The following is a 25,187-nucleotide window of genomic DNA, read 5'->3' as shown; positions in this document are numbered from 1 at the left end:
CAGCCGTCCTCTCATTGGCCTGTCCGTCGAGTGACGCCTCTTCTGTAAACCCCACTGCGCTGACAAGTCTGCCGTTGCCCCGGCCATGGGTGGCGCGAGTAACACCGCATCTCGGCTGGCCTCCCACGAACCCACCTGACGGGAATGGAGGGAAGAGAAAGGGTGTTGGCCTCAACCGGTGGCCTCGTGCTGGCCTCCGAGGACGGCCGCTCAAACCATATAATGGGAGCCTCCCATCTTCCCTTTTCGTCTGTTTTTCCTCTTTCTCTTCTTCAGCAAGCTTACAACCAACTAATTCCAGTTTTCCGTTTTTCCTCCCTCCCCCGTTTGTTCTTTCTTGTTTCCATAGAGCCGGTCTCTATCTTAATTCGCACTCCAAACTAATACCCAAATTCGTCTTTTTGCAAACAACCATCACCAAAAGTTGCCGGTCAGCTTATCCCCCGATCAACGGAAATCTGGAATTTCTTGCTCGCCACGCACATTGTTCGCCAATCATCACCTAATCGCAGCACCCCTTGTCCAACATCCGCAATAATGTCGTCCACACAACTCTCCTTCTCCCTCCGTGTCTCCTCCGGTGTCAAGACCGTCCACTTGCTCGGCTCCTGGGACAACTACGTCGGCCAGCTCCCCCTCTCCAAGGACAAGACTTCGTCCAAGTCCGGCTCGTGGAAGGGCACCTTCAAGTTCAGCGGCTCCACCCTGACCGCCGGCCAGCGCTACTGGTACTACTACATCATCGACGGCTACCACGTCGCTCACAACCCCAGCGTTGCCTCCACCGTAGAACCCACCACCGGCCGTGAGCTGAACATCCTCGACGTCCCCTCCAGCGGAAAGTCCTCCAGCAAGTCAAGCTCCAAGTCCAGCAGCAGCAGCAGCTCCAAGTCATCCTCCAAGTCGTCCTCCCACTCCTCGTCCCGCAGCTCCCGCCACTCCTCCAAGGACAAGGACGGCAAGTCCAGCCGCAGCCGCCACCGCTCCTCGTCCCGCGACATCCCCAAGGGTCGCCCCCTCTCCGTCTCCCAGATCAAGGCCCCCAAGCCCATGTCGCCCCACGCTACCCAGCACATCCTCAACAGCGACTACTGCGACGACGAGACCATCGAGGAGCTCACCGCCCGCTTCGGCGCCGCCGGCTTCGACGAGGAGGACATTGTCACCGACTTCTCCAGCTCCCCCGTCTCCTCCACCGGCTCCAGCCTGTCCTACCGCTCCGACAGCTCCAGCCCAAACTCTTCCCTGTCCGGCTACAGCACCCCCGGCTCCGACGTCAGCACCTGCACCTGCGAGCGCTACGGCATCACCCGCAAGGGCGACCGCGTCAAGATCGACTGTGGCGGCGCCCGCTGCGGCTACGGCGACAGCTCCGACTGCTCCGATTCAGAGGAGGAGGACGACGAGGAGGAGTACGTCACCTCCACCCGCCGCCACGGCATCGTCGTCCGATGAAGAGCCCAATCTTGCCCTGGGAAGGGACCAGCAAGAGAAACACACGAAGAAGAAGGCCCTACGTGGCCGTACATTCATTTCGTCGCGCGATGCTGCCGCGCCGCTGCCGCCTGTCCTCGAGACGGCAGCGAGCCCGCGCTCGCCGACGGCTAATCATTGCATCCACCGAGAGAGCGCCGCTGCCGAGCTGGTCTCGGCACGCACGCCCCCTCGCTCCAAGTGGGTCGATGCTGCGACCCCGCGCCGCGGTCGCCTGTCCGGGCCGCGCGTGAACTCCCTTTTCGTTTGTCACGTCTCCACACTGACAACGGAGCATCCTCGCATCCCTCCGCCGAAGGGAGAATGCGGGACCGAGACTCCAGGGGATGGAGCAGGAGCGCGCGGGAGTAACCGCCACCGCTGCTGCTCCTGGGAATGGACCGTTTTCGCGGATCTGGGCTGGGCTTTGGAAGGTCCGGGCAAGCCGCCTCATGTAGACAGTCAAGCAACCGCCACAGGCGGAACTGGTAGATGCCTATTGAATCTATCCATTAATGAAGACAAACCAAAACTGTACCACCGTGACAAGTTGTGTGTATTTGTACATTTGTAAATCGAAACTTGTAACAGGTGCGCTATAATGCCAGAAGCCCGAGTGACTCGGCGCACTGTGCCGAATGGCACGGATGTCGTCCGGTCGGCGCAGGTGCGAGTCTCCACCGCCCCGTGAATACCGGATTCCTTTCCGTACCAGTAAAGAGCGTGCCAATGTTCGGTGGAGAGACCCCCGAAGAGGGTGGGGCCAACGGCGTCAAAAGTAGGGTCTAGTGGGGGGGGGGGGGGGGGACACTGCCGTTCGCCCAACTGGAACTGGAGTAACCAGGGGCGGGGGGGTCACTGCTGTAACCCCCCGGTATTGAGAGTAAGTGCGGGGACTTCACCACCGCTCTCTCCTTGCCATTTCCATACCCCCCCTCCAGCTTGGCTCAAACATCTACTGCCCAGGCTACCTAGCCCACAATCAGGACCTCTCTTTACCTTCTTTTCTCTTTTCGAAACTCCTCATCGAGAAACCGTCAATTGAGCTACCCGGGACAAGACAGGACAAGGACAATACATTCCCAAGATCCCTTTTGCCCCTCTCACTCAGGCGTCCCGCCCGCCAGAAGACTTACCCCGACTCCACAAAGCCCACCATGGCCGCCGACTACCCCATTGTCGACTCCCACATACACCTCTACCCGGGGGCGGAGCTGGAGACGCTCGCCTGGGCGACCCCGGGTGATCCCCTCGTGACGCAACGCTCCGTCTCCGACTACGTCGCCGCCACCGGCTCGCCGGCCAACCTCAAGGGCTTCATCTTCCTCGAGACGGACCGCAAGCACGACCTCGAGGCGGGCGCCCGCGACGGCTCGGGGTGGGAGTTCCCCCTCATGGAGGTCGCCTGGCTGCGCCGGATCGCCGAGGGCAAACCCCGCGACGGCGAGGGCCACACGCCCGACCAGGCCAGCCTGTGCCTCGGCATCGTCCCCTGGGCCCCGCTGCCCTCGGGCGCCGCCGCCATGGAGAGGTACCTCGACCGCGTCAAGGAGGTCGCCGGCGAGGCCGTCTGGCCCAAGATCAGGGGTTTCCGGTACCTGCTGCAGAGCAAGCCCCACGGCACCGGCCTGACGGACGACTTCATCGCCAGCCTGAAGCTCCTGGGCAAGCGCGGTTTCGTCTTCGACCTGGGCGTCGACCAGCACCGCCGCGGCAACAAGCAGCTCGATGATGCGTTGGAAATCATCTCTCGTGCTCACGAGGGTGTCCCCGAGGAGGAAAAGGTCACATTTGTCATCAGTCAGTCAACCCCCCCCCCCCTTCTTTTCTTGTCCTTTCTTCGTCCCTATATGCAAACAAACACCCTGCTGACGAACCGCGATCCAGACCACCTGTGCAAACCCGACCTCGGCATCATCAACACCACCGACCCCTCCTTCGTCCACTGGCGCACCGCCATCTACGCGCTCTCAAAGTGCTCCAACACCTACATCAAGCTCTCGGGCGGCTTCTCCGAGATGCCCGATTCCCTCAAGAGCCAGGACCCCAACGCCATCTTCGAGGCCATCTTCCCCTGGCTCGGCGTCGTCCTCGCCACCTTTGGCACCCGCCGCACAATGTTCGGCAGCGACTGGCCCGTCTGCACCGTCGGCGTCGACGAGGCCTGGCGCAAGTGGAAGCTCCTGGTCGAGCGCACGTGCTACATGGCCACCCTCGAGCCTGAGGACCAGGCCGCCCTGTTTGGCGGGACCGCGCTCAAGGCGTACGGCATCGAGGACGCTTGAGTCGCGTCCATCCTGATTCTGTCTATATGATGATACAGCATGAGTCTGAGGGCGGGGGGGGAGGAGCTGGCTTCCCAGATGAAGCATCGCTGGTCTCCCATGTTTTTACAGAAACTTTTGCTACGGCCTTGACGATTTGAGGCCGGCGCTGGAACGGCTTTGGCAACGAAAGAGTAGCTGCACACACACACACACAGATAAGATACCAAAAGAACATGATTTTTACCGCACGCGTCTCTCTACTGCAAATCTACTGCAGGTTGGTCCGTTGCTTCTTCCCTTGGTATAGGGAGCTCATCGAGGAGAGGTTCCAGATGGCGGTGGTTTCTCGTATCAATGCCACCTAACACGTTCGAGTGCCGAAACCAAGAACAACGCTTTGACGGAAACCCGTTATTGTATGCTTGTTTCTCCTGCCTAAGATTGGAGAGAGTAATGGACCGTCTGCTAATCTAAACATGTATAAGCGACTCGAGTCGGCTCAGGGGCTACGAGCCTGACTGCTCCAACTGTCCCATCATCGCTCAACCCGCCATAGCTATTGAATCCAGTCCCCATGATGCATCATGCCATGACAGATAATCGTGCCTACTTCAAACATCCTCTCATACACTCTGGCCAATTTCCGATAATCAATACAAAGTATTGTCAGCTTATAAATGCGGCTAGTCGTGAATCTCGAGGATCCAGACTTTGTTTGCTGAAATGGTTCATCCCAAACCTAATCAATGCATTTTTTTTCGTGTCTCTCATTATCAAGAACTGTGAGCGGCTGTGCCGTTGCTTTAGGGGCGCGAGTCGGCGCCCTTGAGCCGTTTTGCCCTTCTGATTTGCCGGTCCTTGCATTCGTGAGCATATCCCGGTTCGTTCGCCTTGCGCCATTCGATGTAAGCCTCGTAATTTTGCTGAGCAAACGCGTCAGGTACTCGCGGTTTACGAGCGGGTCTTGGGGCTATGCAGGGCACAGATGAAGGAGCTGTGTTTGAATTGAAGAAGTTGCCCTGATTTGGCATCGACGGTTGCTGTGGGGGAAAGTAAGAGTTAGGGTGCGGAATAAATCCAGAACCGGGCATCGATGGACCGTTAGCCATCTGTCGACCATAGTCGGGAGCTGGCATGAAACAACTTTTCATCTGGGGGACGTATCCAGATGGAGGTTGAACGGGAGCTGGCAGGTTAGGCTGCGAACCAAATGGTGGTAGCCGGGAAGGAATACCGGCCGTACTCGGAGGAACAAACGGGACGAAGCCTGCAGCAGACTGATTCAATGGCGCACCCGGTATCTGTGAGAACATGCCAAACGGAGACGTCGTTGAGTTGTTATGGAGTCCGAAAGTGGGACTTATGGGTGGTGGAGTAGTATGCTGAAGAAAGGGCGACTGCAAAGTCGGACTCATCACGAGAGTCGAAAAGGGATCCGGTGGCGACATGTATTGCGGTCGCGCTTCGGGAATACCAAATCGTTGGATTGTGTTGGCAATGATTTCGTCCAGACTCTGCGGGGGAGCATCAATGATATTGGAAGGGCTACTACTGCCCAATATCTTCTTGAGCATTGAGAGGGGAATGCTGATAGACGTTTCTTCGGGGCTTTCCACCTTGATGGGATCTTGCTTGGGGACAATAAATGAGAACTCCTTTGCCATGGGGTTAAGAGTTTGAGTCTTTACCGAGCTTCTGACATCGACACCAGAGTCGCCAGAATCGCCAGAAACACCAGAATCACCGGAATCTTTCCTTGGTCGATTTTCGTTGGGCTTTCTTGCCATGTGCGACGAATGTAAACCATGAGAGGAGGGGCGAAGCTTTCTTAGAATCTCTTGATATCGATCAGCCTGGCTATGAGTAGAGCCTTCGCTTGACGGCTTGGGATTCCGGCCAGCTATGCTGGTTACCGCTGGGTCGTGTATGACTGCAGTTGTGCTCTGCTTTGATTGTGCTCGTGGTTTATCGAGACGAATGTCGCCGCCGAATATCCCCTCCTTTTCATACTTGCAAGGCATCTGGAGATCCACCATGGAGGACTTACGAGGTGTGACTCTGGTCCTCTTCAAGTGTTTGTCGAACTCGGCGACTCCGTCATCAGGTATCTGAGATCTGAAGCGATTTGCATTTCTAATGCTGCGAATTTCGGCAGTGTTGAATAGGTTATTGTGCTCTTTGCATTTGGGGTCCTGGCATTCGTGGAATAGAACGTCCAAAACGAAGGATGTGCGATCCTGCTTCTAAGAGGACTTGTCTGTCCCATCGCTCAGAACTGGAGCGGCACCGACCACGACACATCTGGCTGTAGCCACAGACTTGCCGTCAGTCTTCTCCAGAGCACGCTTGTTCTCCCCAAAAACTGGGTCGGTAGCATTTTGTAAAGGGTCGATACTGGCAACAGGCCTTCGCCAGTGGGTAGCTGGATTGGCTATATCGAAGTCGGCGGTGGAGGTTGACGAATTTCGCTTTCTGGATATCTTGACCTGGTGGGTATGTTGGTCATGAGAAACTTGCGATCTCCGCCAATTGGCGGCTTTCAGTGCTGTAGTGGGCTTTTCCATGTTTACTTTGTTTCAATTAGCACCCATCGTCTCTTGACTGCCTGGAGAAATAAGGAGCCTCACCAAACCCTGCAATGGCTAGGTAATGACCCTGCCAGCCAGTCGGAGAGGCAACAAATCAAGCCGTGCAAACTCGAAAGCTGGTAAATGAGTGATTTCGCGAGGTAACCAATGTGTGGTACCATATGAGACGCAGGAGAGACTAATCGCCGTACGCCGTCAAAGATCGACGTGGTAGTGGAAATATGTAAAAGTTGAGGTGTTGGGCGAGTGAATTTGAATCGAGTATTGGGTTGTGGTTGCCAATCAGAAAACCGCCGACAAGAGCAACAATGAGCAGTAGAGCTTGAACGGCAGCAAATGCGCCTTGGGTTATCTGGTCGGCCAATACGCCCAAAGTTGATCGACGGACGGATGGTGCAGGAGATGAAGCTGAGAGGCGAGGGGGGTGGCAACGACTGCTCACAGATGGAAGTAAACTTGCGTACTCGTGACTTGATTGAACCTTCTCGCTGGTATAAAAGCATGCGCTCTAGGCCAAAGCCTGTAAGTCTGCGAAGGTGTGTCCAAAAAAAAGGGGGCGGGGTGGAGGTTGAGGTGGTACGGTGGGTGATGCTGACAGGTGTGGATGATGGAGGGAGGTTGAACGAGCACGGCGCGATTGTGCGTGAGTGTCTTCTAACCAACCGGGCAACATGTTCAGCGATGTGTAGAAAAATACGGAAGGTAAGTCGTCTTTGGCATAATATCCATCCGGGCGGATAGGTCCTTCCTGCCCAAAAAAAGGTAAAGCATAAACTGGCCTCTTCTTCCCAGCCGATGGAAACAGCGTTCGAAGATACAAAACCGCATTCACCTTTGGAACTTGTTTCCTCAAAGCCTGTTACCAGAAGAACGCCGACGGTCTCTGACCACACAGCAAAGGCATAGTAGAGGTATGGGGGAAACAGGAGAGGATATTATTTTTCGGCACGCTACTTGTCCAAGGGTACTGAATTACATCAACATCTTCATCTGGAATTTATCCGCTTGCCAAGGTCGCTCCATAAAATGTAACGCAAACAAGAACTGGCAGATTTGCCAACATGCAAGCAAGCGTTCCAGCGGGAGTTTAAACGGACTGGTTCGTCTGCCCACTAAGATAGGCACTAAAGTGTTTCTGTAACGCAATACATCAGCATGGCCAGCCAGGGGTAAAACCCGCGAAGAAAACTTACCGCGTTCCTCGTCTGCATGAATACGGTTCCAGGGCCCGTGAACTTGCAGACCAGGCCCTCGCCTGATGATATGCCAGAGATGATACCTCCAGAAGCGACTCGCTCCATGATATACTTGACGTTCCAAGCTACCAAGTGGCCGTTATCAACGATGTACTTCTCACCGTCCATGAGCTAGATTAGGGTCAGCACTGTCGGTGTGTCGTCAGGACCACCCGAGTTCACTTACGTCTTTCCGGATGATGGCGCCAAAACTGGTCAGCCAGAGCAAGCCGGTACCGCTGATCTTGTACACAAACAAACCCTCTCCACTGAAAATCGCCTTGCTGAGACCTTGGCGCTTATAGTCCTTGATGACGCCCTGGGTGGAAGCCAGGTACGCATCGTGTCCGACGGACCATGTCTCCTTGCCCGTAAGACGCAGACTGGTAACGTCGCCGAGCATAGGCGGGGCCAGAAGAAGTTCACCGGGCCCGACAAAGGTTGAGCTGGCCATCTCGGCACCGGCCACAAGCTTCTTCATGCTGAACTTGATTTGACCCCTGAGCGTCACCGAGTGTGACATGGCCACCATGACACCCGGCTTCGCGGTCAAGGGGCAGCCCATGGCCAGCTGGATTGTGAGGATAGTGTTGGTGTCCCGATGGCTGATTCGGTAGCTCCCACCATTGAAGGTGCCGACGTCGTCGACGGTTGCCGTGGCTCCTATGAAGTGCGTCGTGGGAGGCGCGCCGCCAACGAGATTGGACGGGTTGCTCGTGTCGACCGGCGTTTCCTCGACATACTGTTTCTCCGGCAGACTGGAAGCCTCGGGCGGAGGAGAGAACTGGGGTTGCAAATCAGGGGGTTCTGACTGTCGAAAGGGAAGCTGCGTCTGTTGGTGTTGCTGGTGCTGCGGGGATGGCTGCGGTGACTGTTGAGGAGGCGGCTGGTACTGCTGCTGTTGAGGCTGTCCTTGGGGAAGACCCGGGGGCGGGGGATATTGCTGAGATGGCGCAGGCGACGTCGTAGCTTGGGGAGGCGGCGCGTATGTCCTCACCTGGCTTGGAGATGCCTGTTGAGGGGGATGATAGTTTGCGTGCTGTCCGGCCGAGGGCTGGGGGGGTGGTGGGTAGTTCTGAGGCGTGCTCGGCTGGGGGGGGGGAGGGTAGCTCTGCGCCTGCGAGGCTTGAGGAGGAGGCGGATAGTTCTGCGACTGCGCCGGGGAGGGCTGAGGTGGCAGAGGATAGCTTCCACTATGGCCGTGTCGAGGTTGTGAGGGAGGAGAAGGGTAGGAGAACTGGGTCTGGTGAGCGGGCGGCGATTGCGGCGGCGGCGGATAGTTCTGCTGGGGTTGACCTTGAGGATCGGTCAGCCAAGGGGACAATCGACGGCTTCATTCGCTCAAGAAGACGTACCTCCCGAGGGGGGAGCTGTGAAATGTGTCAGCGCAAGCTACTCTTGTCCGTTTGGCGGGGCAGATGAGCGACTCACGGGGATAGTACTGGGCAGACATGGCCACAAGAGAAAGCCACTGCTAGGCTGCTGACGTCGTCGAGATGTTGAGTATTTCCAACGTTGAACAATCAGACTCGGTCAGGGACGACGCAGGGCGGAGTCGCGGAGGGAAACAGCGAGAGGATCTCTATCTGCCTTCAAGTCAGTCCAGTCAGTCGCCTACCAGGGCCGGTGGCAATGAGTTGTCGCATCGCTGCCCCGCACTTACAGTGATCGCAGCCACGCTAGATGACACAGAGCGCACACAGTAAGGCTTGGGTTCCACGAGAGAAATGCCGCCTACCAAGCGAATTCGAACGGTCGAAGCTTCCGAACAGGTATCGGGGGATTTCAAAGGAAGGAGGAGGGAGAGAGAGGCTTGCGTTGCGCAAAGACAATGGGCGCCCTTGGGGTTCAGGTCCATTAAAGAGGGAGCTTCACGCGCCGTGCAAGACAGCTCCGCCAGGACCCCTGCCTTCCACGGCTCCCGGGGGGTGACTGGCCACGAAATGTGGCCGCATCGCCCCCCAACTTCCCGTTAGCCTGCATTCGATAGGTAGTGCGGTAGGGCAAGTACTGTAGTAATCATTGGGGACCTTTCTCCCAGAGGTCGAGGTTCCAATTCGAGCTCCTTGGTTGGGATGGTCTGCACTGTCGTCCAATCGCTGGCGACCGCCTAGAGGGCCGGAGAGAGTCTCTAACTTTTTTGGGCGCCAGACGAAGAGGGGCGGCGCTTAGAGTCGACCAACAGCAAGTCGCGCCGTCATTGGCCCGGCTTCTTCCCTCTTATTCACTCCTTGTTCTACAACTTGTTCACCAAGTTTCATGGTATGTTGATTTCCGAATGGAAATTGCCTCAATGGCTATCTCGAGGGCGCCTCGTGAAAGTAGCATGTTAAGGCTAGCCTGTTCGCGTGGCATTCAGGAAGCCAAGGGGCAGGAAGGGATGCCTCCCGGGAGTCGGAGGCTTCGCCAAGGCTTTACCAAAGCATTGCCGCAGTGAAAAGTAGAACCCATGTCCGGAAATACTACATAACCCAAGCTTTTTGGCTTATGGCAGACATTCGGGTAAGACGGCAAGAGCCCGGCTTCTCGGCGGTTAGGGCCGTACTGAACCGGCAGGTTCCCGACTGATGTGGGGCCGGCCCCGGCAACGACCGCCGCCAGAAAAGGATGAACGGAACTCAGATCGACAACTGAAATGGCCCCTCTTGGGTGTGATTCTTTATTTATTCGGGGGCTTTTTCTTTTTCTCTTTCTTCCCCCTCCCCCCCTTTCCCGACCCACAACGCCTGACTAACGCCGAGTTAACATGCTCTTTTCCTTTTGTGTCTCTCTCCCAATCTCTCAGAACGGCAACTTCTCGTGCTTGAAAGGCTTCTGCCCCTCACCCTCGCCGTACGCCAGCGACACTTGACCGTGGCCTCTGATCTTGTATTTGTAAATCATGAGACCCTCCAGGCCGACGGGGCCGCGGGAGTGAATCTTGTTGGTGCTGATGCCAACCTCGGTGCCGAAGCCGTAACGCATGCCGTCGGCCATACGCGTCGAGGCGTTCCAATACACGCCGGCGGCGTCGACGGCCGCCATGAACCTCTCGGCGTCTTCGGACGAGGAGGTGAGGATGGCCTCGGTGTGCTTGGAGCCGTGAAGGTTGATGTGCCCGATGGCCTCGTCCAAGGACGCGACGACCTTGACGGCAAGGTCGAGGGAGAGGAACTCGGTGTCGAAGTCGGCATCCTTGGCGTCGACCACCTTTACGGCAGCGTCTCCCGAGATCTTGGACTGTAGCGTAGCCTTGGACTTTGCATCGCAGTGCAGCGTCACCCCCTTTGCGATCAGGGCCTCGGCGGCCGCGGGAAAGACGGACTCGAGGGCCGACTCCTGGACGAGCAGGGTTTCCAAGCTGTTGCAGGCAGCTGGGTAACTCGTCTTGGAGTCGACGATGACGGCCGCCGCCATGGAGGGATCGGCGGAGTCGGCGAGGTAGATGGAGCACAGGCCGTCGGCGTGGCCCAGGACGGGGATCTTGGTAGACTCCTTGATGTAGCGGACGAGCTCGTTGGAGCCGCGGGGGACGACGAGGTCGATGTACTGGTCGAGGGCCAGGAGCTGGGGGATGACATCGCGGGTGGTGACCAGCTGGATGGCCGAGTTGGGGACCTGGGACTTGTCGAGGGCGGCGGAGATGACCTTGGAGATGGCGATGAAGGAATCGGTGGACTCCTTGCCTCCCTTGAGGATGGCGGCATTGCCCGACTTGATGGCCAGAGATGCGATGTTGGCGATGACCTCAGGGCGGGCCTCGAAGATGATGAGAAGTACGCCGATAGGGCAGGTGACCCTCTCCAGGATGAGACCGTCATCCAGCTTGGTCCTCAGCGTGACCTTGCCGACTAGGTTCGAGTCAGAGAAGGAAGTGAAGGGGGGGGGAGCCGAGCCGTTGGTGAGCACACATACCGGGGTCCTCGAGTCCCCGCACATCCAAGATGCCCTTGAGCATATCCTCAAACTTGCCCTTCTTGCCCAGATCCAGGCGGGACACCAGGCTCTGGCTCAACTGGCCATCGGCGGCGGCCTTGCGTGCGAGCTCCAAGTCTCGTGCGTTGGCGGCCAGGATGTCATCTCGGGCGTCGGCGAGGGCGGCGTGGATGGCCGTGAGAGCGTCGTTGCGGGCTTCGGCAGAGAGGGTCGCGAGGGTGTGGGAGGCCGACTTCGCACCCTTTGCGGCGTCGGCGGGCGAGGCGTTGGTAAGGGACATGGTTGCAGACGGGATTGGCTGGGTGCACCAGCGGAACGTTACTTCTTATTGCACTTACAAGCCAAGGTCGGACAATCCGTACGAGTCAACTAAGGAATCTCGCAGCTGCGGTAAGTCGGTCTTGTTGGCCGGTGAGGGCTCGTGCCACATGGCGGGGGGCAGCATGTTCGCTATGAAAATTTGGAGCCCCGCATTCGGAGGGGGGGGGACGGAACAGGGAGAGGGGGGCGGGACAGGGAGAGGGCACCACCATAGCCAAAGCCAATTCATCAACCCCAATGACAGACTGTTAGCCGAACAACCTTGTTTAAACTCACAGGAGAGATAGAACGGCCATTGCCATGGCCTCATCCGACTACATCGCTCCCGTAAACTGCAATCATATATTCGACACGGCTACCTTTCACCTGTCTAGAGCAGCTTGCTGGCCATGTTCTCCAAGTCACTAACAGGGATCTCAATCGCCTGGCGGGTCCGCTGAAAGTCTTGCTGCCCTGCCCCCCCTTCCGGAAGGTATCACTGGCATTGCTACCATCCATCTTTTCTTCCATCTTTTCTTCCATCTTTGAAGCAACCTTTCTTACCTTGAATATTGCGGCGACAGCATATCCGTCGAGTATTTACCTCCCATCGCCCCGTCTCAGCAACCTGGTGCCCCGTGTGAGGCTCATCCGACACCCCTTTCTTCACCTCACCTGCGTGTGTCAAACGTTTCTACTTTTAGAGATGCCACCCTCCGTCACGAACCCCGCCAAGCATGCAGGCCATAGCGACGACATATGTATGCATGTATGCATGTATGCACTCCGCGACCGCCACGCGCCAGGGCGGGATGGACTGCTTTGTCAGTCAGTAGGAACTGTTCGTTTCGCCAGATAAGGAGCGAACCTCCGATAAGAACCGAGCCGAAAGGAGTTGTGTCCCCTATTGCCGATTGCGCGCCTCGTTTTACGCAGCGGGTATAGGACGGGAACCGGACCTCGGGCTCCTATGCGGTGCTACGTAGACGATGATGGCAAGTCTAACGGCCAGTGCCGATCTTCCGCCCTTTACGCGTTTACCAATCTGGTTCCGAAAGCAAGTGCTTCATTCACCACTCTGCTCTCCCGGCCTCGTCGTTTTGTTGACGCGCTACCCTCTACCGGTATTCTTCTCATGGACCGCCTGCTTACACCAGATGCTCGTCATGCTGCTCCACCTGCCCTGTCTGTCGAACGGCCGAGGCATCTCTTCGCGCTCGAAACATCGGCTGTCCAGAGCCGAGCGCGGTCTCGATCCACCCCACTGCGGAAGGGTACCCGACCCAGGAGCACTTGAATGACTGCCCATGAGGAGGCTAGTAGCATCATGACCAAACCCTGGGAGGCAGGTGTGTGGGGTTGGGAGAGCCGGACAGCGCCCGAATAAAAAACGGCTACGCCCCGGCACTTCCTGTCGTCATTCGTGCTCGCGCTCCTCTCCCATTCTCAAGATATTACTTCTTGACTGCCTTTTCTTTCTCGTGAGTCTACAAGTTCCCGCTGCCTTTCTGTTTACCCGTGTCTGTTCCCGCTTGGCATCGGCTTCGACCGTTCTATATCTTGGGCATTGGACGCGCGGGGAGCTCACTGGTGAGCCCGCTTCGGCACCGATTCGGCGTTCGACCATGACCGCCACCACACCACGCGACCCGGAAAAGGACGCTTTTCCGCCAGACGACGCTCCCAGCCGCGGCGACGAGCCGAGTCAATCGAGCGGCAGCGACGATGACGAGGACGAGATCATCGAGGTCGGCCGGGATGGGGGCAGGTCCCGTGTCGAGCCGGACGGCGGGGACCCGGCAGCCGGCGACGTCCCGGTGAGGCCACGGTCCCGCGCCTCATCCACCCGCTCCCGCGCCCTCTCCGTCGTCCCCAGGTCCAAGAGGCGCGGCCTCTTCGCCCAGCTCGCCGCCATCCCGGAAGTGGACAACCCTGTATCGTATCACGCCAAGACAAAATGGACAATCACACTCATCGTCGCTCTTGCCGCCGCCGTCTCCCCCATGGGCTCATCCATCTTCTATCGTAAGCTGCGCAAGACGCCCCCCCCCCCCCCCTCCAGGGCCTCGTTTTGAATCATCATTAACATGTGCAAGCCGCCCTGCCGGAGATGGCCAAAGAGTTTGGCGTCTCGCCTACCATCACCAACTTGTCTGTGGCCTTCTACATGCTGGCGATGGCCATCTTCCCACTGTGGTGGTCGTCCTTCTCAGAGACCTTGGGCCGCCGGACCATCTACCTGTTGTCCTTCACTCTCTTTGTCGTCTTCTCCATCCTCAGTGCCGTAAGTGTGAACATCAGCATGCTTATCGTGATGCGCCTCTTCAGCGGGGGCGCGAGCGCCAGCGTCCAGGCCGTCGGGGCCGGTACCATCGCGGACATCTGGGAGCCGCGCGAAAGAGGCCGCGCCATGAGCATCTTTTATCTCGGCCCGCTGACCGGGCCCCTCCTGGCTGTAAGTCCGCCCGCGTCATCCCCGCTGAGCGACGCGCCTGCCGGGCCGCTGACCCTCTCTCTCTCACTCATATAGCCCATCATCGGCGGAGCACTGTCACAGCGTTTCGGGTGGCGGTCGACAATGTGGGCGCTGTCCATCTACGGCGGCCTGGTCCTCGTCATGATCCTCTTCTGCCTCCCCGAGACCCTGGCGCGGCCCAAGCCGCCTGCGCCCCCCGCCCGCGCCGCCTCCGAGGGCGGCAAGGTCACCCTCTCCCGTACGAGGACGACCGAGTCGGTCAAGGTGCGCTCGAAAAAGGCGGCGGCGTTCCTGAAGAAGTCCTTCCTCGACCCGCTCTCGGTGCTGCTCTACCTTCGCTTCCCGCCCGTCGCCATCACCGTCTTCTTCGCCGCCATCACCTTCGGCGCCCTCTTCTTCGTCAACATCTCGGTCCAGGCCACGCTCTCGGCGGCCCCGTACGGCTTCGGGGAGCTCATCATCGGCCTCTTCTACTTCCCCGCCGGCCTGGGCTACTTCATGGCCTCGCTGCTCGGCGGCCGCTGGCTCGACGTCATTATGGCGAGGGAGGCTAGGAAGGCCGGCCGCTACGACGCCGACGGCAAGCTGATCCTGCTCCCGGAGGACAGGATGCGCGAGAACATCTGGATCGCTGCGACGGTGTACCCTGCGTCCCTGATCTACTACGGCTGGGTGGTAGAGAAGGGTCTCTTCTGGTTCGTGCCGTGTATCGGTCTCTTCACTTTTGGAGCCAGCTCCATGCTCGTCTTGTAAGTTTTCCGTCCCCCTCCGGAGAGGGGGTTTTCTTTTCTTCCTTTTTTTCCCCTTTTCTTTTCGGGAGTTATTTGCTGGTCCACACACACACACACACACACACTTCCGTCGGCTCTGCTCCTTATCGTCCGTCCGATCTCGGCTAACATCGCTTCTCCCGTAGTGGCGCCGCCACCACCATGCTAACGGAGTTCATGCCCAAACGCAGCTCGGGCGGCGTCGCGGTCAACAATTTTGTCAGGAACATCTTCAGCTGCGTCGGCGCGGTCGCTGCGCAACCCCTAATCAGCGCCATCGGGAACGGCTGGCTGTTCACAATCCTGGGCATCTTCACGTGGGTGTCGGGCTACATCTGCGTCTGGACATTGAGGAGGTTCGCGCCCAGGTGGAGGAAAAGCATGGATAAGGCAATGCAAAACTAAGGCATGACTTGCGTCCCTTAGCGCGCCCGCGATGTACAGTCACATGGTGGAGCAGCGTACGGGGCGATGATAGACTGGTTGGGTTGATAGACTTGCTTGAATACGTTATCTGCATGAGACTCGCTATGTGACACACACACACACACACACACATACACACACCGCACCCTTCCCAACGATAACCTGCGCCCGCAGCTCCTTTGTCTACGAGGAAGATAAGGGCGTATTGACGCCGCGCTCGGCGCAGTACTTGGCCACCTCCTTCCGCAGCGTGTGCTTCTGCCTCGACACCAGGTCCATGACATCCCGCAGCTCCTCGCCGAGGTCCCAGTCGCCCTTGTTCCCGCCGCCGACGGCCTCGTACAGGCCCTCCATCTCGACGAGGATGGCCTCGAGTTGGTTTGGCAGCCAGGTGACGATGGGGCTGCCGCCGGTGGCCGTCGGGTGGGATGTGCGCTTTAGGATGTACTCGCGCGCGAAGCACCAGTGGCGCCAGCGGAAGTCGCGGACCTGGTGCAGGATGAGGAGCCACAGGCGGCGAGACTCTCGGACGGCCTCCCTCTCGCTCTCGGTGAGGCCGTCGGCCGACAGCTTCGTGGCGAGCGCGGCGTCTTTGAGGCCGACCTCGAGCGAGCGGTCCTTGACGTGCATCAGGAACTGGCGGTGGTTGCTGGGACGGTAGGACCGGAAGTCCTTGAGGATCTCGGTGAGGGGCGTGTCGGGCATGGGCACCTGGAGGAGGTTGTCCACGAGGGGCACGATGGAGTCGTTGGCGCCGGACTCGCCGCGGAAGGACATGGGCTCGTCGCCGTTGACGCCCTCGTAGACGACGCCGTTAGGGAACATGCTCTGGCTGGTGATGCCGAAGATGAAGGTGCGGAAGCTGGTGTAGCTCTGCGGCCGCGACTTGTCCCACATGGTCTCCATGGTGTTGTTGATGGTGCGGAGGGCGGCGAGGACCTCGGACAGGCCGCGGTTGAGGACGGCGCGGTCCAGGGGCGAGCCGGGCGAGGCGGATGAGCGGAGCGCGTCCATCGTGCCCTTGACCAAGCCGCCGGTGTGTTTCACCATGGCGATGTGGACGAGGACGAAGCCGGCCTCGGACGAGGTCGGGTCGAGGCCCTTCTCGAAGGCGCGGATGAGGCGGACGTTGGAGTATTCCAGGCCCTTGGAAGGATCCTCGAGGCGGTAGTTGTAGAGGGCGTAGGATCCGGCGTACTCCATCCACGGCTTGAAGCCGGTGCTTCGTGTTTGTTAGTGATTGCAACAGGGCGGATTGAGAGATATGGGGGAGGTCGGAAATAGGAGAGCGTGGACTTACAGCTCAGCGCAGCGGGCGATAGGCATTGAGATTTTCCGGGGCAGACGATCCCTTGCGAGGCCGTACCCCTCACCCCTGACGAAGCGCTCGTGGCAGGGCTCGAGCAGGTATGCGGACGCGAGGAACGAGTAGTCACGGTACAGGGCGTTCATCAACTGTTTCCAAGGTCAGAGGGGGTAAACCGGGTAGCGCGGTTGTGCATCTATGCTTACAGGCAGGTTGTCCTTGTATTTGTCGATGGCATGGGTCAGGTCGGGGAACTCGGCGTCGACCGTCTCGCCCAGCTTGGATGAGGCCAGCAGGCCCGGCGTGCCGTCAAGCTTCTTGACAGGCATGCGGGAGAGTATGTCCTCGAGCGGGGCGAACTCGGAAGGAAGGACGGCAACAGGGTCCGCACGGGGAAGGAAGCCGCGGGTAGTGGAGACCATGAAGGCCGGGAGGGAGTTGTCCTCGGGACGGGGGTCATCGAGGACAGGGAAGGGAGTGGAGTCGATCGATCCCATTGTGAAAGAAGACCCGGGGTGAGTGAATGCGTGGGGGTGAAGTAAGTGGAAGAAGTATGCGGGTTGCAGTGGTGGGTTATGGGTTTATGGGGGTGTGTTGCTCCTGTTTTGTGTATATATGTATGTGTCTGCGTATTTGTATGTGATGGACGAATTCGCTTAGGGGTTGGATGCAAAGTCGTGTAAGTTGACTAACACGACTCAACGAAGTGTGTATAAGTGATATGCCTATGTAAAAGGATAGGAGAAAATCGCAAAAAATTGCAGAATAATGTGATGCAAAGCCCAGAGAGTGCTTTCTCGTTGTAGGCGCTGGATGGATGCGAGTGAAAGTTCGAATGGCTGCCTTGACGCCACTCGGCGCCGTGTATATACTTCGTGGCCGGAATCGATTCCGGCCTCAAGTGAGGGGGTGCACCATTCACTCCGGCCACGGAGCATGACACAAAGCATCCCGTTCGCCGCCCGCCGCGCCCATTCCATTTCTGTTTGTCATATCATCCTAGTCTACCTGGTCACACGGGCGTATCTAGACAACCAAGACCATGGGTTCGCTCCCCCCTTCTTGCCGGCCAAGCCCTTGCATCCGCTCGTTGACCGTGATAAGCGGCATTGCTCTGCACCTCACAGGCTCCCGCATCCCAGGTGCGCCCCATCGTACACCCCATATGACCACCTGTCATACTTCTTCTTCGGGAAAGACGCTGAGAACAAATGCACAAAGTTTTTTCTCAGCAATTACGAGGCTCTTCGTTGTCCGAGATGCCGAGTTCTGTGGTTCTGTGGTTGAGTAATGAACTTCGCTGGCCCCGCTTTTCTACCGATAATGGCCGGCGTGGCCGGAACCGTTCCGGCCTCTGGGAACACGGGCCCGGCCTAAATGGTCTGAGACGCTAACAGGTTTCACACAGATTTAGGCAAGACAATTGTTAAGCCGATAAGAAAATTCAATGTGCAATTAATGAGTGCTCTGTGATAAGGCCAGTTGCAGTGCCCACCTGTTGAAGATGCAGCACATGACCTGTAGTTTCCCTTGTGTATCGCTGGAAAAAGATATAGCAGCTCCATGTTCTCCATGTACCCTCCTTGCGTCAAATGATCGTCTCAAGTATCGTAAAAATCGTTCATGGAAATCTTTCATCATAATCTGTCGTTGTCCATTCTTGCTCGTCATCAAATTTTCAAGCCATGAAAAATGCACTGCCAAAACATGAGCAAGATGATTTCTCGCATGCAAGACAAGAAACTCACCTGAGCCAGAAGTTGGCTCTCAAGGGCTTCCGTCGTCACGAGTGAAGAGGGCTTCGGCGTGGGAGGAAACACCTCCGGGGGCACGACGCGTCAATCCCAAGGAGGTCCAGGTGTCGCGTGTAGTGAATCCAACATCGGAGCCGTCCTCGTCACCCGTCGTTCCGTCAAACTCGACCCAAGGCTCCCATTCGTCGTCTTGCTCAAGATCATGCGTTGGGCTGGGATCTGGACCACCGATGTCGTCGTCGTCCTCGACAACAGCCCGAACGGCTCGGGGCACCGCTGAGGGACTCTCCTCATACACGTATGTGGTGTAAGTTCGAGTGACTGTTGTTTTGCATTGTGTAGTAGTCATAACTGATGTTGCATATGCCGTGGTAAGGGGTTCACTATTGCCTGCACCACTGTTTGTCAGAAAGGGGCTGGGGGTTAGAGCACTTACAATGGTGACGGCTGGGTTGGTTCCAGTGTCGGTCGACTGTTCGTTTGACGACGCTGACGGCGAACTGACCGGGCCTGTGTTGCTGACCGTGTCGGATACGGGCGGCACAACAGTTTCAATCGCCGAACTGGCCGGAACCGCGTTGCTGACCGTGCTGGATACAGGCGACGCAACAGTTCCACTCGCCGAACTGCCTCCGGACGCAATGATTGCCGAAAGCTGCCGCTCGATAGACTGAATAAGCCTCAGAAGGTCCTGGAGGTCCTCCGAGGAGATCTGAATACTGCCGGTTTGCCTCTTCGCGATGTTCGCAATTTCAACAATGTCGGGTTTGCGATGGCCACCAGCCCAGCTCCTCAGAAAACTGTCTAGCTGATTATCGAGGTCGGCAGCTTCAGTGAATAGATCGGCGTTGCTTGGTGAAAGCTGGACCGAATCGGCGCCGCTAGTCCGTCCGCGGAGGATCGCACCGGACGCGCCCTTAAAGACGACTTGAAGAGCGACGCAGAAGTGAAGAATCTTGTTAATGTAATGCATTTTGGAATCTTTGGTGAGCAAGAGATGGTTCACCCATCAGGTCCGGCAGCATCGAGACTTCTCGAGCCCATGATATAGTTTGTGTGGCGTTGCCAGCAGCATAACAATGGTAACGCATTCCAGTGACCCGTCAATGACTGATGATGTGGCTACATTCCTCGCGGAGCACCGTCCCTCGGTCAATGACAGATCAACTGTGGGCCGTTGTTGAGACTGTCAACACTTGTCTTCCCATGAACTAGTATCCAATGACTGCGCTGGTGGATTGCCTTCGAGGCCTCGTAAGCGTGTTGGTGGAAGACATTTGCCTTCCCCTCGGTGATTACGGCTGCTGGTGCTGTTGGGATGGTGGCTCGGGTGACAAAGCACGAAGCGTGACACACAAGAGTCAAGATGACGACGCAATTCACGAAAGTATCTCCTGTCAATGGAGCCGTGCAGGATGAGGTAGTTTCGGGGTAGCACAACGAAGTTTGGCTTCAAGATGACGACAGTACGAGTCTTCGTTGGTACATGTCGCGACAATAATTGATCAACCGTGAACGCTAGGGATACATAGTAGACATAGATTATCCCGATGCGGTCGGGTAACGGACCAAACGCCAATTCGATGGGATGCTCTGATGGTGAATGCCGCTCGTGGTCACCACTGTATTGAAACAAGGATAACTGGTAGGCTGTGTGGATGTTCGCCGTCGGCTGTTTTCTTCATAAATGCTAGAGGTGATGCTTCTTCTCCGGTTAGGGTTGGCAAGCAAGCAAAAAGTCCGTTGTCCCTGGGGATTAATTGACAAAAGATCGGTCATGGCGGCGGTAGCGTCTAGCCTCGCTTCGTGATCGTGCAACAACGATGGACTGGATGGGTGCTGTTAAATTGAAAGCCATGGTCTTCTTCGCGTCTTCCATGGGAACCAAGCGACTACATAGGTGGGTTCACCATTGCTGAGTACTAGACTCATCTCCATCCAGGCTTGCGCCACTTTAGTCTCTTTGTTTTTATAGGTGTTGGGCTGAGATGTCTGAACTTTGGAAGTACGATTGGCTCTTGTCAGGTGAGATTGGCGTTCGGGTCGAAAGCTTTTGTTTTCTTGTATCCATCTGACAGGGAGTATGACCGCGGCAGATGCAGCAAGTCTTCGTTGCCCCATTTCTATATGATAGGGCGTCCATTCCCGGGTCGCCAGCAGGCTGGCGCTGTTGTTGCAACTAGTGATGACTGGCTTCCTTTTCAATCATTTGTGGGTTTCTGGAAGGTGCAATGGTAAGCAAAGATTTGGACACGTAGCTGTGAAGCCTCCCTTGGGTGGATCGTAATTATTCAGAGAAGCAGCCCCTTTCGCATATCGAAATGAAGCAGGCAAATTGCGCTGGTGTCTCGGTCCTGTCCGCATCACAGCTGAGAGGGTCGTTCCAGTAGGCTGCGAGTCAAGTTCGGCTGGGCGTCATTCTTCACGATCTAACCCGCCTGCCGTTCTGCTGGTGTTTGATTCCGAGGCCGCACCTTTTGACAGTGACGTTGGCGCAACAGGTTGACTGAGGGCTGACAGCCCGTCTTTTAGTTTCATGAAGCAGTTGGGGCGGCAACATTTGAAGTGGCCTGCTGACAGGCGAGAGCTCCGGGTACGTAGAGTTCATAAATCAAGGAGGGATCCAAGGGGATTCCAGGCTGAGTCGGAAACCTGCAGGTCGCCATCACCAATTCAGAGTTCTGCGCCGCCCTGGACAAAGTGCTGGAAAGCACCAGCCAAGCGTAGACCAAGGTTGTCTGGGTATGTGAGTTTGAGACTTGTTTGCTGACCCCTTGATCCTCGTTCAGTGTCCAACGCGTTGTTCCACCCGGACGGTCTCTTCGCAGGGTGCATCGGCATCAGCCATCTCGACAGCCGTCACAACGACCTGGGGATAGCTAAGGAATATATCGGTTTCTTCACGATCGGCAATTGGCTTGGTATAGGTGCATCGCTCAAAGAGCATGCACCACCGAGGGTGCGGAATGCTGTAATCCGGGTTGTGCATTGTGTGCTGTACCAGGTTGCGGATGCGTGGCCCCTGAGGGAAATAACTCGCAATGCTCCGTACAAAGTCTGAAAGGGCCAAGGATCATCGTCCGGTGTTCCGGGAGGTGTTGTGGAGAGAGCAAGATAGCGTGTTATCGCCATTTTTTCGAGTCAAGCCATGCTGGAATTGGTAAGTGGCAGCTGGGCCATGTCGCGAGGTGCTGAAAGTGTTTCGCCCTCGCCTTGACAAGCAGACCAGACGATGTGAGTGGAAGGGTGCGGTGCGGATACACGATGACCACCGCCAGCCTGAGGCACCAGACAACGACGCGAACGAAAGTGAAGCAAAGGCAAGACCAGGGCTTGGGAAGGGACTGTAGAGACCAGAGGGGGGGAAAAAAAGGGGGGGGGCTTCGGACGAGAAGAAGCAAAGGTACAGACAGTATAACGAAAAGGGGGCAAAAATAAAGTCTGTGTGTGCGTGGTGTACAGTGTGTGGTGTATTACTGAGCTTCCTATTCCCAGTTTCTGCCGAGGCCAGAGGCCGGTCAAGGTCCAAGATGCAGTGAGATGGACGCATTCAAATCATCACCCTGTTGACGAGAGAGGCGGAGGATACAGTGGTACGTATCATCTGGCTCGGAGGAAGGAAGGATCGGATGTACCTCTGTACCTACCTCAGCTCTGGAAGTCTGGAAGCGTGCGGCCATCCCTTTCCGGTCGGCGGTCACGGACCCTCCCCAGCTTATTGGTCTCTTACTTGCTTACCCACAACTGCCCGTGGTGGGAGGGCAGGTGCGCGAGAGAAGCGAAAGCTGGAGGTCGATTCTTGAGCGAGAGCCCAGCACCACGCACCCAGCACCGCACCCAACCCAGCATGAGATGTCACGCCGCCTGGTTTGGCGCTCTCTCGAAAATGAGACGCCGCCAAACTTACCAGATGGACTCCCCCATAAAATAAAAATTCTCTCTCCTCCCCATCTCGTCTTCCCATCCACCCTCCCATTCCACCCATCGCCAACCCACGCCATCATCACCTCGCCGTCGGCTGTACGAGTCGCCAACGCGAAATAATCTGCTAGACGATACAGACAGACCAGACCGCATCGCACCGCACAGCACCGCACCGCACCGCTCACCCAACTAGCCACAGCCGCAACCGCAACCGCAACCGCAATCGCAACACCAGCGGCAACGCACCGCCCACCCACCTTGCCCAACCCATTACCCACCAGATCATATCATCACCCGTGGCTCGTTAGATGACTGGCTCGACCGCCACCCCATCCATCAAAGCAGCTGCCTACGACAAAGCCAACACTCCCCCTTGAGCTTTCCACCTCCTCCCCATCGATCTTTCGCCCTTCTTCATCTTTGCTCTAACACGCTTAACTCGCATCCATCATATTCATCAAACGGCAGCCAATACATCGAAATGGCTCCTACCGCATCTGTCAGCCGACGCAAGTCGAACGGGGGTAAGGGCGACCTTCTCGTCGTCACCCTGACTGTCAGTGCCGACAAGTTGAAGAATATCCTCGAACCCGCCTCCCCCAAGGAAGATTCGCCCGTCAAGATGGACATTGACGAGACAAATGGAACCAAGGAAACGCAAGAATCTCAGGACTCTCCCGCTACGTCAACGACATTGCCTGCGCCGATTGCCGCCAACGGAGAAACTGCATCCGACTCGAACCCTGGCACGCCTGCTGGTGACGGCACTCCTGCGCCCACGTCAATGGGCCCTCCCATGGAAGGAGTCAAGAAGAAGGGCATCAAGCGTGGCGCTGGCGCTGTCAACGGAGTCGGCCCCGATGGGCAGCCCAAGGTTCGAGGCAAGCCGGGACCCAAGAAGAAGGCGCGCCTGTATGTTCCCACACACTACTTCATCATACCGATTCATGCTAACCTCTTTCCCTCTTGCAGTGAGGATGGCACAATCGATCCGAATGCCCGCGGTGGCCCTGGCGGACACAAGTTGGGACCCAAGGCGAACCAAGGTGCCATTAACGCCGGTCTTCGGGCTCTCGACCGATCTGGCAAGCCTTGTCGCAAGTGGGCAAAGGGCGGCTTCACGCTCAAGAGCTTCACGGGCATCGTCTGGGAAGTCCCTCGATGGGTCGCGCCGCCCAAGACCGCGCCCGAGTCCAGCACCGGAGACTCTGCTGCGGCTTCCGTCGACAGCAGCACCAAGGAGAATAAGGAAAACGACCAGATCAAGAGCGACGCCAATAGTGCCGCCAACAGCGGCGCCGACGTTGAGATGCGGAGCGCGCAAGGCAGCGTCCCGGCGAGTTCGCCGGGACCTATGGCTATTACTGCCGCGTCATAGACGCCCGGCTGCTCGCGAATTCGTTTGTTTCATGCCATTGACAGGTGTCGAAGGTGGTCTATCCCACATGTGTACACAACATCTTGGAGTTTTGAGGATTTTTAAGGGCAATGGGGTCTCGGACAGACAGCATTTCAGAAAGGCACGAGTCGCGTCTGCAGTCAGTCTTTGGAACGGGGAGTTTCTCGCGCGGCAGCAGTCCGCCGGCGTTACGGGCACATGGTATTAGGTTCAGCAAGGAAGCTGCCAAGGGTAGAGCGGCATTTGCCCGGAATGGAGGCACAAAGTGTATATTACAGCGTTGGCGCAAGCATGAAGGAATCCCGACTGGCCATACGGTTGATACCATTCTCACGTCCCAAATCTTTGTAGCAACCGAGGGTGGATGCGATGCAATTTATGAGTCGATTTGATTCGAGCAAATGTAATCGGTTGGTGTCGTGCCGAGACCCTCGGATATTGGAAACCCCTTCCGAATCAGAGACGAATCATGAAATTAATGTGCGATCAGTGAGGTTAGTCTGGCAATCTAGGGGGGAGTGGTGCCGCGTGTTGGGTTTGCAGATCGCCTGCATTGATCACGGGCGACTGGTAACGCAGCCCAGGACCTTGTTATGTGTTTAATTTGTTCGAGTGCATCGACAACCCAAGATGACGGTGCTCATGGGAAGAGAGGGACAATTGGAGGCGCTACGTGCGGTTGCTAGCACAATTCATCGCTGACCGCAGACAAGTGGGAACCCAGCATCGGCAAAGTATGCGAAAGAGGGGGGGCAGGGAAAAACGCATTGGTCCCCCCTTTCGTGATTCCCCCATCCATCCTGTTTGACTCCTTGCGATGGAGGATGCCGAGAAAAGCGACGTTGGTGGTTGGGACAGATCACGTGATAATCATTACATAAGTGTGTCCGGCTTAGACTGCTTACCTAAGAATCTAATCAAGCCAGGTTTCTCGGCCGCTCGTCCCGCAGCAAGAGCAGCAGCAGCAGCAGCAGCATGGTGTACAGTGTGGACATGGTGCATGACGACAACGTTTCGCCATCCCTCTTTCCTTTGAGAATCTCGCAGCAGTTGGCGTCTCACTCGATGGGAGGCTGCTCTCGGGCTGCTCTTTGTTCATTTTTTTTTTTTAAGAAAAAAAGGAGTGGCTAGTCTCGAAGGGATTTCAAAGAGACTAATTCAATCCCCACGACAAGCTGGTAATCCTCTTATTATGTTGTAGGATAGATAGCTCCTCTTTTGCTCATGTTTCGACTCCAAGACAAGCCAACACCCTCCCCCCCCCCCCCATGAAAGTCAGGGGACAGTGGATAGACGAGCCTAGCCATCGATAGCACCGTGTCAATCCCTGGCGAGTCCTGCCAGGCCGTACGAT

The 25,187-nt window shown here is 57.1% G+C and overlaps 11 protein-coding genes across 11 annotated transcripts; 5 read left to right on the top strand and 6 right to left on the bottom strand.

Annotated features, from left to right (window-relative positions):
* Nucleotides 1-537: 537 nt before the first annotated feature.
* On the top strand, nt 538-1,455 carry LY79DRAFT_669498 (uncharacterized protein; the record flags this gene model as incomplete). The annotated part of the gene is made up of 1 exon (XM_060563651.1): nt 538-1,455. One exon carries the CDS (start codon nt 538-540, stop codon nt 1,453-1,455), a length of 918 nt encoding a protein of 305 aa, XP_060414494.1.
* A 1,175-nt stretch (nt 1,456-2,630) lies between these two features.
* On the top strand, nt 2,631-3,758 carry LY79DRAFT_514938 (amidohydrolase; the record flags this gene model as incomplete). Its single annotated transcript, XM_060554671.1, has 2 exons — nt 2,631-3,273; nt 3,361-3,758. The coding sequence occupies 2 exons, from the start codon at nt 2,631-2,633 to the stop codon at nt 3,756-3,758; spliced, it is 1,041 nt and encodes a 346-aa protein (XP_060414493.1).
* Nucleotides 3,759-4,259: 501 nt separating this feature from the next.
* LY79DRAFT_686094 (uncharacterized protein) lies at nt 4,260-5,527 on the bottom strand (the record flags this gene model as incomplete). Its single annotated transcript, XM_060564649.1, has 1 exon — nt 4,260-5,527. One exon carries the CDS (start codon nt 5,525-5,527, stop codon nt 4,544-4,546), a length of 984 nt encoding a protein of 327 aa, XP_060414492.1. The 3' UTR covers nt 4,260-4,543.
* A 607-nt stretch (nt 5,528-6,134) lies between these two features.
* On the bottom strand, nt 6,135-6,835 carry LY79DRAFT_552995 (uncharacterized protein). The gene is made up of 2 exons (XM_060557743.1): nt 6,368-6,835; nt 6,135-6,309 (listed from the first exon to the last, which is right to left on the bottom strand). The coding sequence occupies exons 1-2, from the start codon at nt 6,829-6,831 to the stop codon at nt 6,243-6,245; spliced, it is 531 nt and encodes a 176-aa protein (XP_060414491.1). The 5' UTR covers nt 6,832-6,835; the 3' UTR covers nt 6,135-6,242.
* A 580-nt stretch (nt 6,836-7,415) lies between these two features.
* On the bottom strand, nt 7,416-9,016 carry LY79DRAFT_590019 (tryptophan RNA-binding attenuator protein-like domain-containing protein; the record flags this gene model as incomplete). Its single annotated transcript, XM_060561092.1, has 5 exons — nt 7,416-7,463; nt 7,522-7,695; nt 7,751-8,859; nt 8,919-8,933; nt 8,995-9,016. The coding sequence occupies 5 exons, from the start codon at nt 9,014-9,016 to the stop codon at nt 7,416-7,418; spliced, it is 1,368 nt and encodes a 455-aa protein (XP_060414490.1).
* A 1,328-nt stretch (nt 9,017-10,344) lies between these two features.
* Nucleotides 10,345-11,758, bottom strand: LY79DRAFT_514731 (glutamate-5-semialdehyde dehydrogenase; the record flags this gene model as incomplete). The annotated part of the gene is made up of 2 exons (XM_060554651.1): nt 10,345-11,393; nt 11,458-11,758. 2 exons carry the CDS (start codon nt 11,756-11,758, stop codon nt 10,345-10,347), a joined length of 1,350 nt encoding a protein of 449 aa, XP_060414489.1.
* A 1,481-nt stretch (nt 11,759-13,239) lies between these two features.
* On the top strand, nt 13,240-15,531 carry LY79DRAFT_189568 (major facilitator superfamily transporter). The gene is made up of 4 exons (XM_060551379.1): nt 13,240-13,803; nt 13,875-14,233; nt 14,309-15,003; nt 15,171-15,531. The coding sequence occupies exons 1-4, from the start codon at nt 13,404-13,406 to the stop codon at nt 15,427-15,429; spliced, it is 1,713 nt and encodes a 570-aa protein (XP_060414488.1). The 5' UTR covers nt 13,240-13,403; the 3' UTR covers nt 15,430-15,531.
* A 102-nt stretch (nt 15,532-15,633) lies between these two features.
* LY79DRAFT_514989 (indoleamine 2,3-dioxygenase) lies at nt 15,634-17,253 on the bottom strand (the record flags this gene model as incomplete). The annotated part of the gene is made up of 3 exons (XM_060554673.1): nt 15,634-16,672; nt 16,751-16,905; nt 16,963-17,253. The coding sequence occupies 3 exons, from the start codon at nt 17,251-17,253 to the stop codon at nt 15,634-15,636; spliced, it is 1,485 nt and encodes a 494-aa protein (XP_060414487.1).
* LY79DRAFT_189550 (uncharacterized protein) lies at nt 17,236-18,164 on the top strand. The gene has a single exon (XM_060551378.1). The coding sequence runs from the start codon at nt 17,570-17,572 to the stop codon at nt 18,041-18,043; it is 474 nt and encodes a 157-aa protein (XP_060414486.1). The 5' UTR covers nt 17,236-17,569; the 3' UTR covers nt 18,044-18,164.
* A 331-nt stretch (nt 18,165-18,495) lies between these two features.
* Nucleotides 18,496-19,607, bottom strand: LY79DRAFT_189548 (uncharacterized protein). Its single transcript, XM_060551377.1, has one exon. It carries the CDS (start codon nt 19,481-19,483, stop codon nt 18,524-18,526), a length of 960 nt encoding a protein of 319 aa, XP_060414485.1. The 5' UTR covers nt 19,484-19,607; the 3' UTR covers nt 18,496-18,523.
* Nucleotides 19,608-22,915: 3,308 nt separating this feature from the next.
* LY79DRAFT_514893 (INO80 complex, subunit Ies4) lies at nt 22,916-23,812 on the top strand (the record flags this gene model as incomplete). Its single annotated transcript, XM_060554670.1, has 2 exons — nt 22,916-23,346; nt 23,407-23,812. The coding sequence occupies 2 exons, from the start codon at nt 22,916-22,918 to the stop codon at nt 23,810-23,812; spliced, it is 837 nt and encodes a 278-aa protein (XP_060414484.1).
* Nucleotides 23,813-25,187: the final 1,375 nt, after the last annotated feature.

The sequence above is a fragment of the Colletotrichum navitas genome (genome assembly GCF_030913465.1).
Source record: "Colletotrichum navitas strain CBS 125086 chromosome Unknown LY79scaffold_27, whole genome shotgun sequence".
In the NCBI taxonomy this organism is placed as follows: domain Eukaryota; kingdom Fungi; phylum Ascomycota; class Sordariomycetes; order Glomerellales; family Glomerellaceae; genus Colletotrichum; species Colletotrichum navitas.
This window is presented reverse-complemented; position numbering and strand designations above follow the sequence as displayed.